The 13,934-nt window shown below is 50.2% G+C and overlaps 1 protein-coding gene across 1 annotated transcript in view; it reads left to right on the forward strand.

Moving 5' to 3' along the window:
* The window catches only part of COL13A1 (collagen type XIII alpha 1 chain), a 95,978-nt gene that overhangs the window by 57,950 nt on the left and 24,094 nt on the right, over window positions 1-13,934 (forward strand). The window contains exons 16-25 of the mRNA XM_064269655.1: window positions 1,262-1,348; window positions 1,626-1,679; window positions 3,041-3,085; window positions 3,487-3,555; window positions 5,475-5,498; window positions 7,254-7,316; window positions 8,623-8,667; window positions 9,033-9,185; window positions 9,790-9,888; window positions 11,543-11,587. Of these exons, the coding sequence (XP_064125725.1) occupies window positions 1,262-1,348; window positions 1,626-1,679; window positions 3,041-3,085; window positions 3,487-3,555; window positions 5,475-5,498; window positions 7,254-7,316; window positions 8,623-8,667; window positions 9,033-9,185; window positions 9,790-9,888; window positions 11,543-11,587 (684 nt within the window). The remainder of the gene's footprint in view (window positions 1-1,261; window positions 1,349-1,625; window positions 1,680-3,040; window positions 3,086-3,486; window positions 3,556-5,474; window positions 5,499-7,253; window positions 7,317-8,622; window positions 8,668-9,032; window positions 9,186-9,789; window positions 9,889-11,542; window positions 11,588-13,934) is intronic.

Below are 13,934 nucleotides of genomic sequence, written 5' to 3' on the forward strand. Positions count from 1 at the left end.
CTTGCCCCACAGGGTGAGAAGGGGGCTGCAGGCTCCCTTGGGCTACCTGGCCTCCTGGGACAGAAGGTAGATAATGACAGGCTCTAGACGGTGGGTTCTGTGTAAGGGCTGTGTCCATCCCCACCCACATCCCATTCCAGCCCTGCACACTCACAGGTCCCAGCATTAGCTGTGTCGCTCCCCTAGACTGGGAGAAAGGCTGCTGGAGCCCAGCCAGGTTCTGTTTGCAGTGGGGACCCCTGACTGGCCCCAGATTGTCCAACTGAAATAACTCGGTAGCAATCACCTGGTCAGATTTCCTTGCTCCAGCTCTGAAAACATGTCCCACAGTATCTTAGCTCCATAATACGTTTCAATTTCATTAAAAACATACATATATGACCAGTTGTCAGCCAATCAGTTCCAACTCACGGCTGTCTCGTGTGTGTCAGAGTAGAACTGTGCTCCACATGGTTTTCAAAAAATGGCTGATTCTTTGGAAGTAAATCACCAGGCCTTTCCTCCAAGTCACCTCTGGGTGGACTTGAACCTCCAGCCTTTCAGTTAACAGCCAAAGCACATTTACCATTTGCACCACCCAGGAGGATGCTCTCTCCCTCTCTCTCTAAATGTGTGTGTGTGCGCGCGCACGCGCAGAGACAATGAGCCCTGGTGACGCAGTGGTTATGTGCTCAGCTGCTAACTGAAAGGTTGGCCGCTCAAACCCGCCAGCAGCTCTGTGGGAGAAAAGACCAGGTGATCTGCTCTATATATTTGAGGAGCACTCTTGCATAAGATAGGCCCCTCTTAGAAAGTCACAGTGCTTATTAGGCTGGTAAAGGCTCTGAGCAGTAGTCCTACATAGAAGGAACCTGCAAAGCTGTGTTTAACCTGTACTTCCTAACATCATTTGGCCACCAAACGCTTTTTATACAGATTGAATATTCCCAGCCTACCAAAGGAGTATTCCATGGAACATACTCGGGACCACTGCTCTAGGCCCAGGCCCTGATGGGTCCCTTGTGTCGGGTCTAAACCTGTTCCCCTTCTGTAATGACTCTATTCCCTCTTCAAATCCCACTGTCAGATCAGCCAGGGCTCTGAAGGCCTCTGGTCCCCAGCCATCTTTAATGTCCCTACAGAGCTCAGCTTAAGCTGAGGGATGTCATGCTGCCCTTTAACTGTGAGGGAGAAAAGACAGATGAGTGGAAGGCAAAGGGTCAACCATCTCCCTCCAAAACAAAGCTGATCCAACAATGGTAACCCCACTTTCCACCCCCAGGGAGAGAAAGGTGACGCTGGCAACGCCATTGGAGGGGGCCGAGGGGAGCCTGGCCCCCCAGGGCTCCCTGGGCCCCCGGGGTCAAAGGTGAGTCTTCCCTAGCGGTCAACATTCAAAGGAGACCTTTGCCTGTGACCTTGAATCAGAGGTCATTCTCAGGAACCTACTGTCCTGGATACCTCTCCTTCTATGGTCTTTTGGACCAAGGGTATAGGAGTCCAATAGATGGAATGGTGTGAGTTAGTAGAAGCCAGCAGGGACACTGAGTACCCGGGATATTAGCAGCAAGACCGTGTTTTACCCCTCTAAGCAGCTGCCCAAGCTGCCCTGCGTGCCTTCACTCTATCCTCCTCCTCTTCCCCAGGGAGAAGCTGGTGTTGATGGGCAGGCTGGTCCCCCAGGACGGCAAGGAGACAAGGTACGCAGGCCGCCAGTTCCAAGAGCTGCAGATGAGGGTCACCTTGGGGGTTTGAGCTCCTGATGAGAGAGGGAAACAGCTGGGGTCACCCCTGTGGCTGGACATCAGGCACAAAGCTGATCCAGACATGTGGGCAACTCCCACCAGCCCCTCCATTCCTGGCTGCCGTCTTTCCTGGCTGGCTGTGGCTTTGGAGAGCCTTGCCCTGGGACAGCAGTCATGCAAAGGCTGGCCCAGGGATAGGAGATCTGAGATGGGGAGTGACCCAAAGCCCTGCAGCCGTTAGCATCCTAAGCCACATATCAAAGTTGGGCTCTCACCTTTCTCCAGTAACTCCCCTCTTAAAGGGCCCAGGCAGAGCCCTCATAGGTACCAGATGGCTAAAATGCTGTGTGGGGGGAGGCACAGGGACAAGTACCACTTGGACATAGCAGTGGCTCAACTCTCCATGAGCTAGTCTACTTAAGGGTCATCGTGAGTTGAGTTGTACCAAAGAACTCATTTTCCCCTTATTTTTACTTTCTATCTTGATTTAGGAAACCCTGGTGGCATAGTGGTTAAGAGCTACGGCTGCTAACCAAAAGGTCAGCAGTTTGAATACACCAGGCGCTCCTTGGAAACTCTATGGGGCAGTTCTACTCTATCCTATAGGGTCGCCATGAGTCAGAATTGACTCAGCGGCAACAGGTATGGTATGGTATCTTGATTTAAAAAAAAAAAAAAGACTGTTTTCTACTTCAGCATTATCCCACAGCAACTGGAACTGTGGTTTGTTTTTCATAATTTATACCACTGTTTCATTTCTTCTAGACAGTTCTGTCATGCTTTTAATAGCAGCAAATCCCACCACCCCACCCACAGTTATATGCCCCTGTGTCCCTAGTACCCTGCAGTTTGGGTCTTTCACAAGCAGAGAGGACCCCAAAAGGATGGCATGAGGTCTCTATGGCAATTACCAATCACCTAGGACAGTGGCACAAACTTACAGAGTCCGTGCCACACGAGCAAGATGGAAATAAAAGAGAAGCAAAGGACTGGTTCCTGCTCCCAAGGATGTTGCTGACTTAGGGGACTGAGGAAAGGTGGCCGGACAGTCACAAGACAGGATGCCCTCCAGTGCTAAGTGGGAGGGAGCAGACCTGCCCAGAGGAGCTCAGAGGGAGAGGGGAGTGCTCAGGAGGTGCTTCCTGAAGGGAACCGAGCCATGCTCCCCTCTCATGGACAGGACGGTCTGTGTCCTCTCAGCCTGAGTGCAGATGAGCTCCAGGCCCCTTCATGGCCCCTGAGGTGTGGCCCATCTGGGGACATCAATGCATGACCCAGCTCTGTCTCCATTTCACTCCAATTTTGTCATGCAATAGGGGGAGCCTGGAACAGCTGGAGAACAGGGACCAGCTGGCCCCAAGGTATGTGCCTCTCTCACCTGGAGTCATGGTGGGACATCTTACCTCCCTGGAGTCACAGGGGGAAGTGGCTTGGCCCTGGTTCTCCAGGGGGAGGGAAAGGAAGAGCATTCTGGACCCAAGTAGGGGGTCTGACATTGCAGCTATGATTGGACTCAGTCTTCTTGAGGTCTGTCTAGTCAGATTTCTCAAATGGAGCCTTCCCTATTTGTTCTGGAATCCCTGGGCATCCTCTGGGAGTGTTTAGGATCCCCTCATAGGTTCTCCTTCAGCCCTCTGAAGGCACCTGTGCAGCCAGGTGCAGCCAATGGTGATGCAGCCCCCCTTTGATAGAGCACAGGCAGAAGTTGCCCCCAGGTCCCTCCTGACTCAGGCTCTGGGTTGAGACCTCATTTGTCTTGTAGGGCTCCAAGGGAGAACCAGGGAAGGGGGAGATGGTGGATTACAATGGAAACATCAACGAGGCTCTCCAGGTGAGTAGGTCTAGCCCAGAAACTAGAGATCTGGAAGTTCTCCTGGACCTCAGGGCTCTAGACCAAGGGTGCGATGAGGGTGCTCTTCAAGACAGGCCTGATTGATGTTGCTGAGCTCCGAGGGGAGAGATACCCCCTGGCTTTCTCTCCTTTGGTATCCCACTGGGTAGCCTCCAGCAAATGGCCCCCATCCTTTGGCATCCAGGTGGCCTGTCTCTCTGGGCACAACTGGCCAGTTACCTGGCTCTGGACCTGGGATCCACAATGGTAGCACCCTAGCACCCTGCAAAGGTGCTGGCCCACCAGGGTTCTGGGGCCCTATTCTTCAGTACATGCACATGGTAGAATCTGTCTTCCTGAAATACATCCTTTTGTTCATTTAATCATATTTTGAGTTCATAAGCTAACAACCTCTAAAGCAGGGTTTCTCAACCTCAGCTGTATTGACATTTTAGGTTGGATAATCCTTTTTGTTGTTGTTGTTAGGTGCCATTGAATTGGTTCTGACTCATAGTGACCCCACGTACTACAGAACCAAACACTGCCTGGTCTTTCACCATGCTCACAACCTTTGTTATGCTTGAGCCCATTGTTTCAGCCACTGTGTCAATTCATCTCGTCAAGGTTCTTTCTCTTTTTCGCTGACCCTCTGCTTTACCAAGCATGATGTCCTTCTCCAGGGACTGATCCCTCCTGATATCATGTCCAAAGTATGTGAGACATAGTCTACACACTTTGCTTCTAAGGAGCATTCTGGTTGTACTTCTTCCAAGACAGATGTGTTCGTTCTTTTGGTAGTCCATTGTAAAATCGATATTCTTCTCCAACACCACAATTCAAAGGAGTCAGTTCTTCTTCGATCGTCCTTATTCATTGTCCAGCTTTCACGTGCATATGATGCAATTGAAAATACTATGGCTTGGGTCAGATGCACCTTAGTCTCAAGGTGACATCTTTGTTTTTCATTACTTTCAAGAGGTCTTTCACAGCAGATTTGCCCAAAGCAATGTGTCCTTTGATTTCTTGACTAAGGTTTTCGCTGGCCAATTCTTTTCAGAAGTAGACTGCCAGCCCCTTCTTCCTAGTCTGTTTTAGTTTGGAAGCTCGCTGAAACCTGTCCACCATGGGTGACCCTGCTGGTATCTGAATACTGGTGGCATAGCTTCCAGCATCACGGCACTGCGCAAGCCCCCACAGTGTGACAAACTGACAGACACGTCCTTTTTAGTCCTGTGCATTGTAGGATGTTCAGCAGGATCCCTGGGTCTCTACCTACTAGATGCTTATAGCACCACCCCTCCCAAGTAGTGACAACCAAAAAAAAAAGTCTGCAAACATTATCAAATGTTTTCTGGGGGACAAAAAATTACCCAGGTTGAGAATCATTGCTTCAAAGAAATTTCTCTCTGCATGTTATTCATTTTTAAGGCCAACAATCTTCCCTCTAATCTATTTTTTGAGTGGTCCATATTTTGTTACACTGCATTTATTCAAAGTTCAGTGGTACATCAGAACCTTGAAATCTGAGCCCTGGCAGAAGAGGAAAGAGCAAGGGAGGGTCGCCAGTAAGCAATTAGAAAGAAGAGAACTGGCTTCCTTCTCTCCTTTCGTAAAGTGAAGGAAATATTGGCAGTCCACTTTGGTGCAGACCTGAGTCCATTCTAGAACAGCCTGCAGAGCAGCAATTAGCTTGTAAGCTGGGGAGTGTTCTCTGTCCAGTGATTACACTGGGGGTGAAAGGTGGGTGGGGGTGATGTGGGGTTGGGAGCTGTGGAGACCCACCTGGGAGGGTCAACCGCCCGTCCTTCACCTGTGCTCCTTAGAGGGGACAGTCCCAACGTACCCTTGACTGGGCAGAGGTGACCTTCCAGATGGCTCTTGATTTGCTCTTCAACTGACATGTGGTGTTGGTTTTTTAGGAGATCCGAACGCTGGCCTTGATGGTAAGCCTTCCTCATTCCTCTCCTTCCTTGGGCACTGGGCTGGGGGCTGTGGGGTAGGCAGCCTAGAAGTAAGGACTTGAGTTCTCCCCTTCAGCAAGGAGACACAGGGCTTCTGAGTCCAATTTGAGAGTCAGGACTGGTGGGTGGGTCACTGGAGGTGCCGAGGCCCTGGGCCACAACTGCTTTCTGCTATGGGGATCACCGATATATTTGTGCATTCAAATGACAGTAGAAATGCTGGGTCCTATTTACAACTGTAGGTGTGCCTGGGCAGTGCAAACTGCTAACTGAAAGGTTGGAGGTTCAAGTCCTCCCAGAGGCTCCTTGGAAGAAAGATCCAGCTATATATTTCTGGAAAATCAGTCATTGAAAACCCTATGAGCACAGTTCTACTCTGACACACAGGGTCACCGTGAATCAGAGCCAACTCAACCGGCAACTGGTTTACTGGTTTTATTTATAACTGGGTCAAGGAAATAGTGTTATCAAGGAGGAAGTTTTGTTTCTCTTTTTTCTTGACCTTCAGCTAATAGGATCCATAGCCCTGAAAATCTATAGTGACCCTCCACATTCCCCCTTCCCTAGAAATCAATTTTATCATCTGCACTTGAAAAGCCACTGGCTGCCAAGTTCAGGTTTTACACACATGCCTACCAGCAGTCAGCTCCCACTAAATATTTGTAATTACAACACCAACCACCAGGGTTTAACTAATAAGGTCGGGAGGGGAGGGAGACCGCAAGGTTGTCAAACTACTGGGATTTCATTTCACTTAGTATTTTTTGTGGCTCTGTGCCATGGGAACACATTTGGGGATGACAAGCTCAGAATCAAATGTCAGTCATACGATGTCCCAATCCCAGAAACCGGTCTTAACTAACATGATTCTGGAATCAGCGAGCTTCATGGGGAACATTAAAATATATTACGTGAAATAGCTTTTGGAAGTAAAACCTCCCCAGAAATATTTGTTTCTCTTAAAATCAGCTTTCAGATATCATTTACCTACAATAAAATGTACCTGATTGAGGTATAGAGTTCAGTGAGTCTTGACAGGTGTATAGACCCAGGTAAACACCACACAGTCACTCCAGAAAGTTTCCCATGCCCCTTAGAAGTTAATCCCACCTGTACTCCTGCCCCCTAAAAAAAAAAAAATTTTTTTTTTTTTTTTTACTACCGTCACCCCCAGGCAACCACAAATCTGCTTTCTGTCTATAGATTAAACTGTAGATTAGATTTGTCTTTTCTAGAGTTGCCTATTAATGGCTTCACACAGTATGTAAACTTTCTGGTCTGACTCCTTTTCCTCAGCAGCACAATGTGTTTGAGATTCACACACGGGTACTTGATTCTTTTTAAATTGCTGGATGTGTCATATATTCATCTGTTAGTGGGCATATGGGTTGTTTTCTGAAGACATTTTAAAGTCATCAGAGAAGGGCAGATTTGTGTTCTTGGAGCCCAAGGAGACCTCAGGGGTGCCCTAGAGGGAAGGGGAGGGAGAGGCTATTGGGTTCTAGGACCCTCACACCCCACTTTAACCCAAACAAGCTCCATACTTGTCTGTTTTACATTTGGGGATTCCCCATTTTATTTTCTTTGCCAGGGGGTGGGGGGGTGTCTCTCTGCCATTGAAGAAAGTTTGAAAACCTCTGTTCTCTATAAGCCAATCTCCACATTTATCCCTTTGAGGACAGGCCGCCCCACCCTCAGTCAGAAAGCTCTCCCATGCTGCTTTCTTTTCTTTCCTAGGGCCCCCCTGGGCTTCCCGGGCAAATGGGCCCACCTGGAGCTCCAGGGATTCCAGGCCAGAAGGTACGACTTGTCTTCATGTTGGGGGGGGGGCGGGGGGAACGGTGAAGACCCTGGAGAGGCAGCGCTACCCCTGAGCACAGTGACCAGGACTTGTCCTGTACTCTCATCTCCCTGGACCGCTCACCATGGAGTTCTCGCCTGTAATTCTTTTCCATGCTCCCAGGCGCCAGCGGCCCCACCTTCCCACATCAGTCACTGACCCTCCCCCCAGCCCTCAGCCTTGTCATCCCTCACGTCTTTCTTAGGCTTTGGCAATTCACAGGCCCCTCTGATGTGGTAGAGCCTAGGTCTTGACTGGAAACCCTGGTGGTGTAGTGGTTAAGAGCTATGGCTGCTAACCAAAAGGTTGGCAGTTCGAATCCACCAGGCACTCCTTGGAAACTCTATGGGACAGCTCTACTCTGTCCAAGAGGGTCACTATGAGTCAGAATTGATTTGAAGACAACAGGTTTGGGTTTTTTTGGTTTGGGTCTAGACTTACCCCTGCCCCAACCAGACCCCAGGAAATGTAGCTTTGAGCCGCTCCCCAGTTTCCCCCACAACCTTTGCCTCCCTTTTATAACCACCCCCAGACCCCTCTACTCTTTCTTAAAAGGCCATGTATTTTTGCCCATCTATCCTGTCCTCATGGGGCTCCCTAACCTGCAAGCCCCTTCCCCCCTTCCCTACTTTCAAAGCCTTTCTCATCTTTCAAGCCCAACTCAAAGGCCACTTACCCCTTAAAGCCTTCCCTGCTGTATCAGGCAGAATTCACCACTGTGCTTCCCTCTGTGCTTCCCTCATTAGCACCCACATCATTTTGCATTGTAACCGGGACTGGTTGTTTTCCTGGCATTCAATGCAGAGGCCATGCCTTCTTGATCTCTGCCCCTGGCCTAAAGAAGGGGCTTCGGTTGATGCAAAGATTTAGGGGTGGCCAGGACAGCAAGAACTGGGTTTGTGGGGAGACAGGGAGGCAAGCACACCCCCAGTTTCCCGATGGAGCCAGTGTCCAGGGCTCTCTGAGGCAGCTGCCCAGGCAATGGGAGCCTGTAGTTAAAAACGGACAGGGACTAGAGCCCTGTCCCCACTATTTACTAACTGTGGGCTGAGACGGGTTATTTACCTCTGTGCTTTGGGGTCTTCCTCTGCGAGACGGAGAGAATAAAAGCACATAACTCCCGGGACTGCAGTGAGAATTAAATGGGCGATCTGTGTGAACAAGTGCAAAGAAGAACTCCTGGCTCGCAGGAAGTGCTGTGTCAGCGTCAGTTACTAATATTTTTATCCCCGGGTCTGAGAGTGACCTTTATCGTTCTGGCTATAGGGGGAGATTGGACTGCCAGGCCCTCCAGGACACGATGGGGAAAAGGTAAGAACAGACACCCCCTGACAAACCTCTGAAAATGATTCAAGACTAGGGGAGGTCGGGAGAGGGGCAGGAAGGCCCTGGGACAAACTCAGACAAGAGTCTGCGTGGACAAGCCAAGAGGGGAGAGGGGCCCACACTGCAAAGGCCCAGCTGAGCCCCACACTGCAGTCTCCCCAGAAAGGCAGGCAGACCCCTGCCGGAATGGGCAGGACTGTTGGCCAAGGACTCCTGGCTATCTTTGCCTGGGCCCAGCCAAGGACCAGAGCCAAGTCTGACTGTCCTTGGGACCCCCTGTTCTTCTGTGTTCTCTACTGCCTCTTTTCTCCAACAATGCATCTAATAAGCGTTGTTGCTATTTTCCAAAGGGACCTCGAGGCAAACCAGGAGACATGGGCCCTCCTGGCCCACAAGGACCCCCAGGAAAGGATGGGCCTCCAGGAATGAAGGGAGAAGATGGACGAACAGGAAGCCCAGGAGAAAAGGGGGAGAAAGGGGAGACTGGACAAGCAGGCTCCCCGGTGAGTGAGTGGGGCTGGTGGCCTGACCCCTCATCTCTGCCCTTCCATGCATGTTCCGTCCCCGCATGCCAGCTCTGCATGGTGCCAAATGCTGCCTGGAAAGCTGGAGCAGGAACTGAGAGTGGAGGATCCACCCAGGGTTCCCCCCAAGCCACTTACTCTATGAAGGCCAGTGCCCTGACTCAAGAGACCTGGGTTCTATTCTGTCATCACCTGTCTGTGACCTCAGGCAAGTCACGGAGCCTTGCAGAGCCTCTGTTTCCGAGTTTCTAAAATGGGGCAATAATGCCTTCGCCAGAAACCTCACTGGGTTGCTGGGAAGGAGATGAAGTCATGGATGTAAAGCTGCCCTCTTTGGAAAGTACATGGAAGCCCTATGCCCAGAAGGAGTTGCATGCAGACAGAAGGGCCTCAGTCCAGGCCACCTAAGCCAGCAACTTGTCTCGGAAGCCTTCTCAGGGCTTCTGTTGTTCCCATCTGTGAAATGGGCACCCTCCTAGCACCCACCCTGAGGAAGGGAGCCACGTGTGCATGCCACAGCCGGTCATGGATGCTTGCGTGACCACCTCATGCTTCACTAACAGAGGTCTTTGTTGATCTGTAGGGTCTAGACGGCCCAACTGGGGAGAAAGGAGAACCAGGTGACCAAGGGAGACCCGGAGCGACAGGATTGCCTGGCCCCAGTGGGCTCCCGGGATTTACAGTAAGGCGAGAGGGCCGGGCGTCAAGATTGTGGGCAGGCAGCTGCAGGCGAGGGCATGTGACCGGGGGCTCCTCGCTGCGGCCCCCAGCCTGGTGGGGGTGCATGGCACTGCTGTCATGAAGCTGCACAAACCTCTGCCTGCCTGCCCACTGGCCGTGGGGGCTTCCTCAGATGAGCAGTTGCTGCTCATCTGTAAACAGGGGTCCCAGATTCCTGGGGTCACAGCAGGGTGACCTCTGTCTTCAGGGCCAGCCTAACTCAAAGGGTTCGAATCCTGGAAGTTCAGAGGTCAACCCGTACCCCTCCCTCCCGATCCAGGTGTCCCCCGCAGCCACTCTGACCACCACTGCCCCACTCAGCTGTGACAGGCAGGGGGCTCACAGCCTCCTCCATGTTCACACCATTGGAGGGCAGCTCGGAGACAAAGGAAGTGCCTCTTGATACAGTGTGGAAGCTTCCTCATTGTTACCTCCCCCCCCCAATCTGGGCCTTCACTCAGCCCTCTGGATCTGTGTTTGTTCTCTACACTATGCAACAAATCGCCACAAATCAGCCACCTAAAACAACACACGTGTCTCACAGCTTCTGTGGGTCAGGAGCCCAGGCGTGTCTCAGCTGGCTCCTCTTCCCAGCATCCCACCAGGCTGCAGTCAAGGTGTTGGTGGATTGTGGTCTTTTCCAGGGTCACAAAGGTCCTCTTGCAAGCTCACACAGCCGTAGGCAGACTTCAGTTCCTTGCTGTTGTAGGGCTGAGCCCCTCAGTTCCTGGAGGCCCCCTGCGGTTCCCTGCCACGTGGCCCTTCTCATAAGCAGGTCACATTACAGTGGCTCGCTGCTGGCAGGAGAGCCTCTCCAGCATGCTAGTACCCAAAAACCCAGACCAGTCGCCATCAGCTCGGACTCATGGTGACCCTGTGTGTGTCAGAGTAGAACTGTGCTCCATAGTGTTTTTAAAAAAAAAAAAAAAATAGTGTTTTTAGTGGCTGATTTTTCTGAAGTAGATCACCAGGCCTTTCTTCCAAGGCACCTCTGGGTGGATTCAAACCTCCAACCTTTTGGTTAGCAATCAAGCTCATTAACTGCTTATGCTAGCAAGACAGAGCTATGTGTACATGTGTATCTCATGTTATAATCACAGGAGAGACGTCTTTCACCTTTTCCACATGCCATATTCCATTCATTAGAAACAAGTCACAGGGCAACCTAGGGTCCGTCCACCCCAGGAACCATACAGAATAACAGCCTCTCCTCCCACGTGCTAGAACCACCGATTCTTGAAGGCAGTGGTCACAGGCCCCCTGCCCCAGTCCTCTCTCCTCGGGGCTGATGACCTCCAAGCCTTCCAAGGTATTCCTTGCTGACCCCTTACCCAGTCTAAGGAGCTCTGGTGGTGTAGTGGTTAAAGCGCTCGGCTGTTAACCGAAAGGTCAGCAGTTCTAACCCACCAGCCGCTCCTCGGGAGAAAGATGCGGCGGTCTGCTTCCGTAAAGGTGACAGCCTCGGAAACCCCATGGGGCTGTGCTGTGAGTCAGAGTCGACTCAATGGCACACAGCAACAACAATAAACCCAGTCTAGTGTGTCACAGATTTGAGGGTCTGATTGCCCAGGCTACCCAGGCGCTGGCATTCACGCCGTGGTGTTTTGTGCCCACAGGGAGAGAAAGGAGAACCTGGAGAGAAGGGTGACCCAGGCATGGAGGTAGGTGGCACCTCCTCTTCCTTTTGTGTCCTGGGAGACTATCTGACAGGGGCATCGTCAACTGGTAGTCTCCCCAGGAGGCACAGCACTGCCATGTTCTGGAATGAAATCAGGAGCGCCTGACACAGGAGGGAGGAAGAAGCTGCTGAGCACCACAGTGGGTCAGGCACTGAGCCTCGGGGTGCCCCTCAGCTCCCCATTAATCAAGCCTCTCGACACATTCTCGGAGCACCTGCCATGTCCTAGGCCTTGTTCTGGCGTCCGGAAAGAGGAAAATAAGTAGAACAGTCCCTATGTGGCTTCTGATTGTGGAGGTGGTTATACAATTCCATATGCACGTTAAAGAGCATAGAGCTGTCCTGAGTAATGGGCACTGGAGTGGCGGCTACTTGGGGAGTCAGGAGAGGTTCACAGGGACAGGCCATCTGAGCAGAGCCTTGAAGACTTCGTAGGAGTTTGCCTAGAAGATTGAGAAGTAGGCTTTCCAGACAGAGGCACTATTCTTTTTAGACATGTAGGGGTAAAGGGAAAAGGAAAGAGAGAAGAGTAGAGTGAGACATAGGATGGAGGCAAGATTTTCATAAGGTGGGAGAGAATTGGGCATATTTGTGGGCTCAAGGGAGAGAGCCAGGAAAGCGGCAGAGATCAAGGATCCGTGAGGGAGAGGATGTAAGCTGAGGGTCTGGGGCACAGGTACCTCATCCAAGTGAAGGGAGAGACCACTAAGCCTTCTCAGTCCCAGGGAGGTCTCTTGGCCTTGGTTGCCCATTAATGTTACCAAGTCCCACCTGAATCTCATGAACTAGACCTATTTATATAACACATATGTTGTTGTTGTTAGGTGTCACAAGTCGATGTGACAGAATAGAACTGCCCTGCTCATAGTGACGAGTAGAACTGCCCTGTAGGGTTTTCTAGGCTGTCATCTTTATGACAGCAGATGGCCAGGTCTTTCTCTCTCATAGCTGCTGGGTGGGTTCCAGCCGCCAATGTTTCCGTTAGCGACCAGGGCTCCTTAATTATGTTATGTTACTTAGGTAGAAATGGATAGTGTCCTAAGGAAATTATCCTAAATTCAAAAAAAAGCATTAGACACAAAAACGTTTCTCCCAGAAGTAAAAATTGGAAATAGCCTACATTCCTAGCAAGAAGAAAATGATTAAATAGCTTATAGTAATAACACTAAGAGTAAGAATAGTCACCGTGCTTGAGAGCTTTCCATTTGCCAAGCACTGCTGAAGACCTATGGAAGCAGCAGTCAGGAAATCAAAAGCCACATTGTGTTGGGTAAATCTGCTGCAAAAGACCTCTTTAAAGTGTTAAAAAGTAAAGATGTCACCTTGAAGACTAAGGTGTGACTGACCCAAGCCATGGTATTTTCAATCGCATCATATGCATGTGAAAGCTGGAAAACGAATAAGGAAGGCCGAAGAATTGACGCCTTTGAATTGTGGTGTTGGCGAAGGACATTGAATATACCATGGACTGCCAAAAGGATGAACAAGTCCGTCTTGGAAGAAGTGCGGCCAGAATGCTCCTTAGAAGCAAGAATGGTGAGACTGCATCTTACATACTTCGGACACGTTGTCAGGAATGATCAGTCCCTGGAGAAGGACATCATGCCTGGTAAACTTGAGGAAGACCCTCAACGAGATGGATTGACACAGTGGCTGCAACAGTGGTCTCAACCAGAACAATGATTGTGAGCACGGCATAGGACCGGGGAGTGTTTCATTCTGTGGTACATATGGTCACTATGAGTCGGAACCAACTCTACGACGCCTAACAACGACAACAGCTCGAAGACTTTGCTGGTAACTAGGTAGTAACTAATTTTCATTCTACTCAAATAGCACATCGCTGTTAAAAGGAGGCTTATGAAGAACATACAAAGCACGGAAAAAACAGGTTTCATGTTAAGCAAAACAGAGCAGAGACCCAAACTACACCTATAATATCATCATAAGCATGTACATATATTCAAATACACTTTATGCATCAAGAAAGAGCAGAAGGAAGTAAAGCAAAATATTAATAATACTTATCTGCTAGGTAGACTGATTTAGCCTTTCAATTTTTTTTTTTTACTTTGTAAAACATTTTAATGAGCCTGCATTTCTTTTTAATTTTTTAAATTGTTGTTGTTAGGTGCCATTGAGTTGGTTCCAACTCACAGGGACCCTATGCACAATGAAATGAAACACTGTGTGGTCCTACGCCATCACAATCATTGCTGTGTTTGAGCCCATTGTTGCACCCACTGTGTCAATCCATACGGTAAACCCTGGTGGCATAGTGGCTAAGTGCTACGGCTGCTAACCACAGGGTCGGCAGTTCAAATCCTCCA

The sequence above is a fragment of the Loxodonta africana genome, chromosome 16, assembly GCF_030014295.1.
Source record: "Loxodonta africana isolate mLoxAfr1 chromosome 16, mLoxAfr1.hap2, whole genome shotgun sequence".
NCBI classification, from domain to species: domain Eukaryota; kingdom Metazoa; phylum Chordata; class Mammalia; order Proboscidea; family Elephantidae; genus Loxodonta; species Loxodonta africana.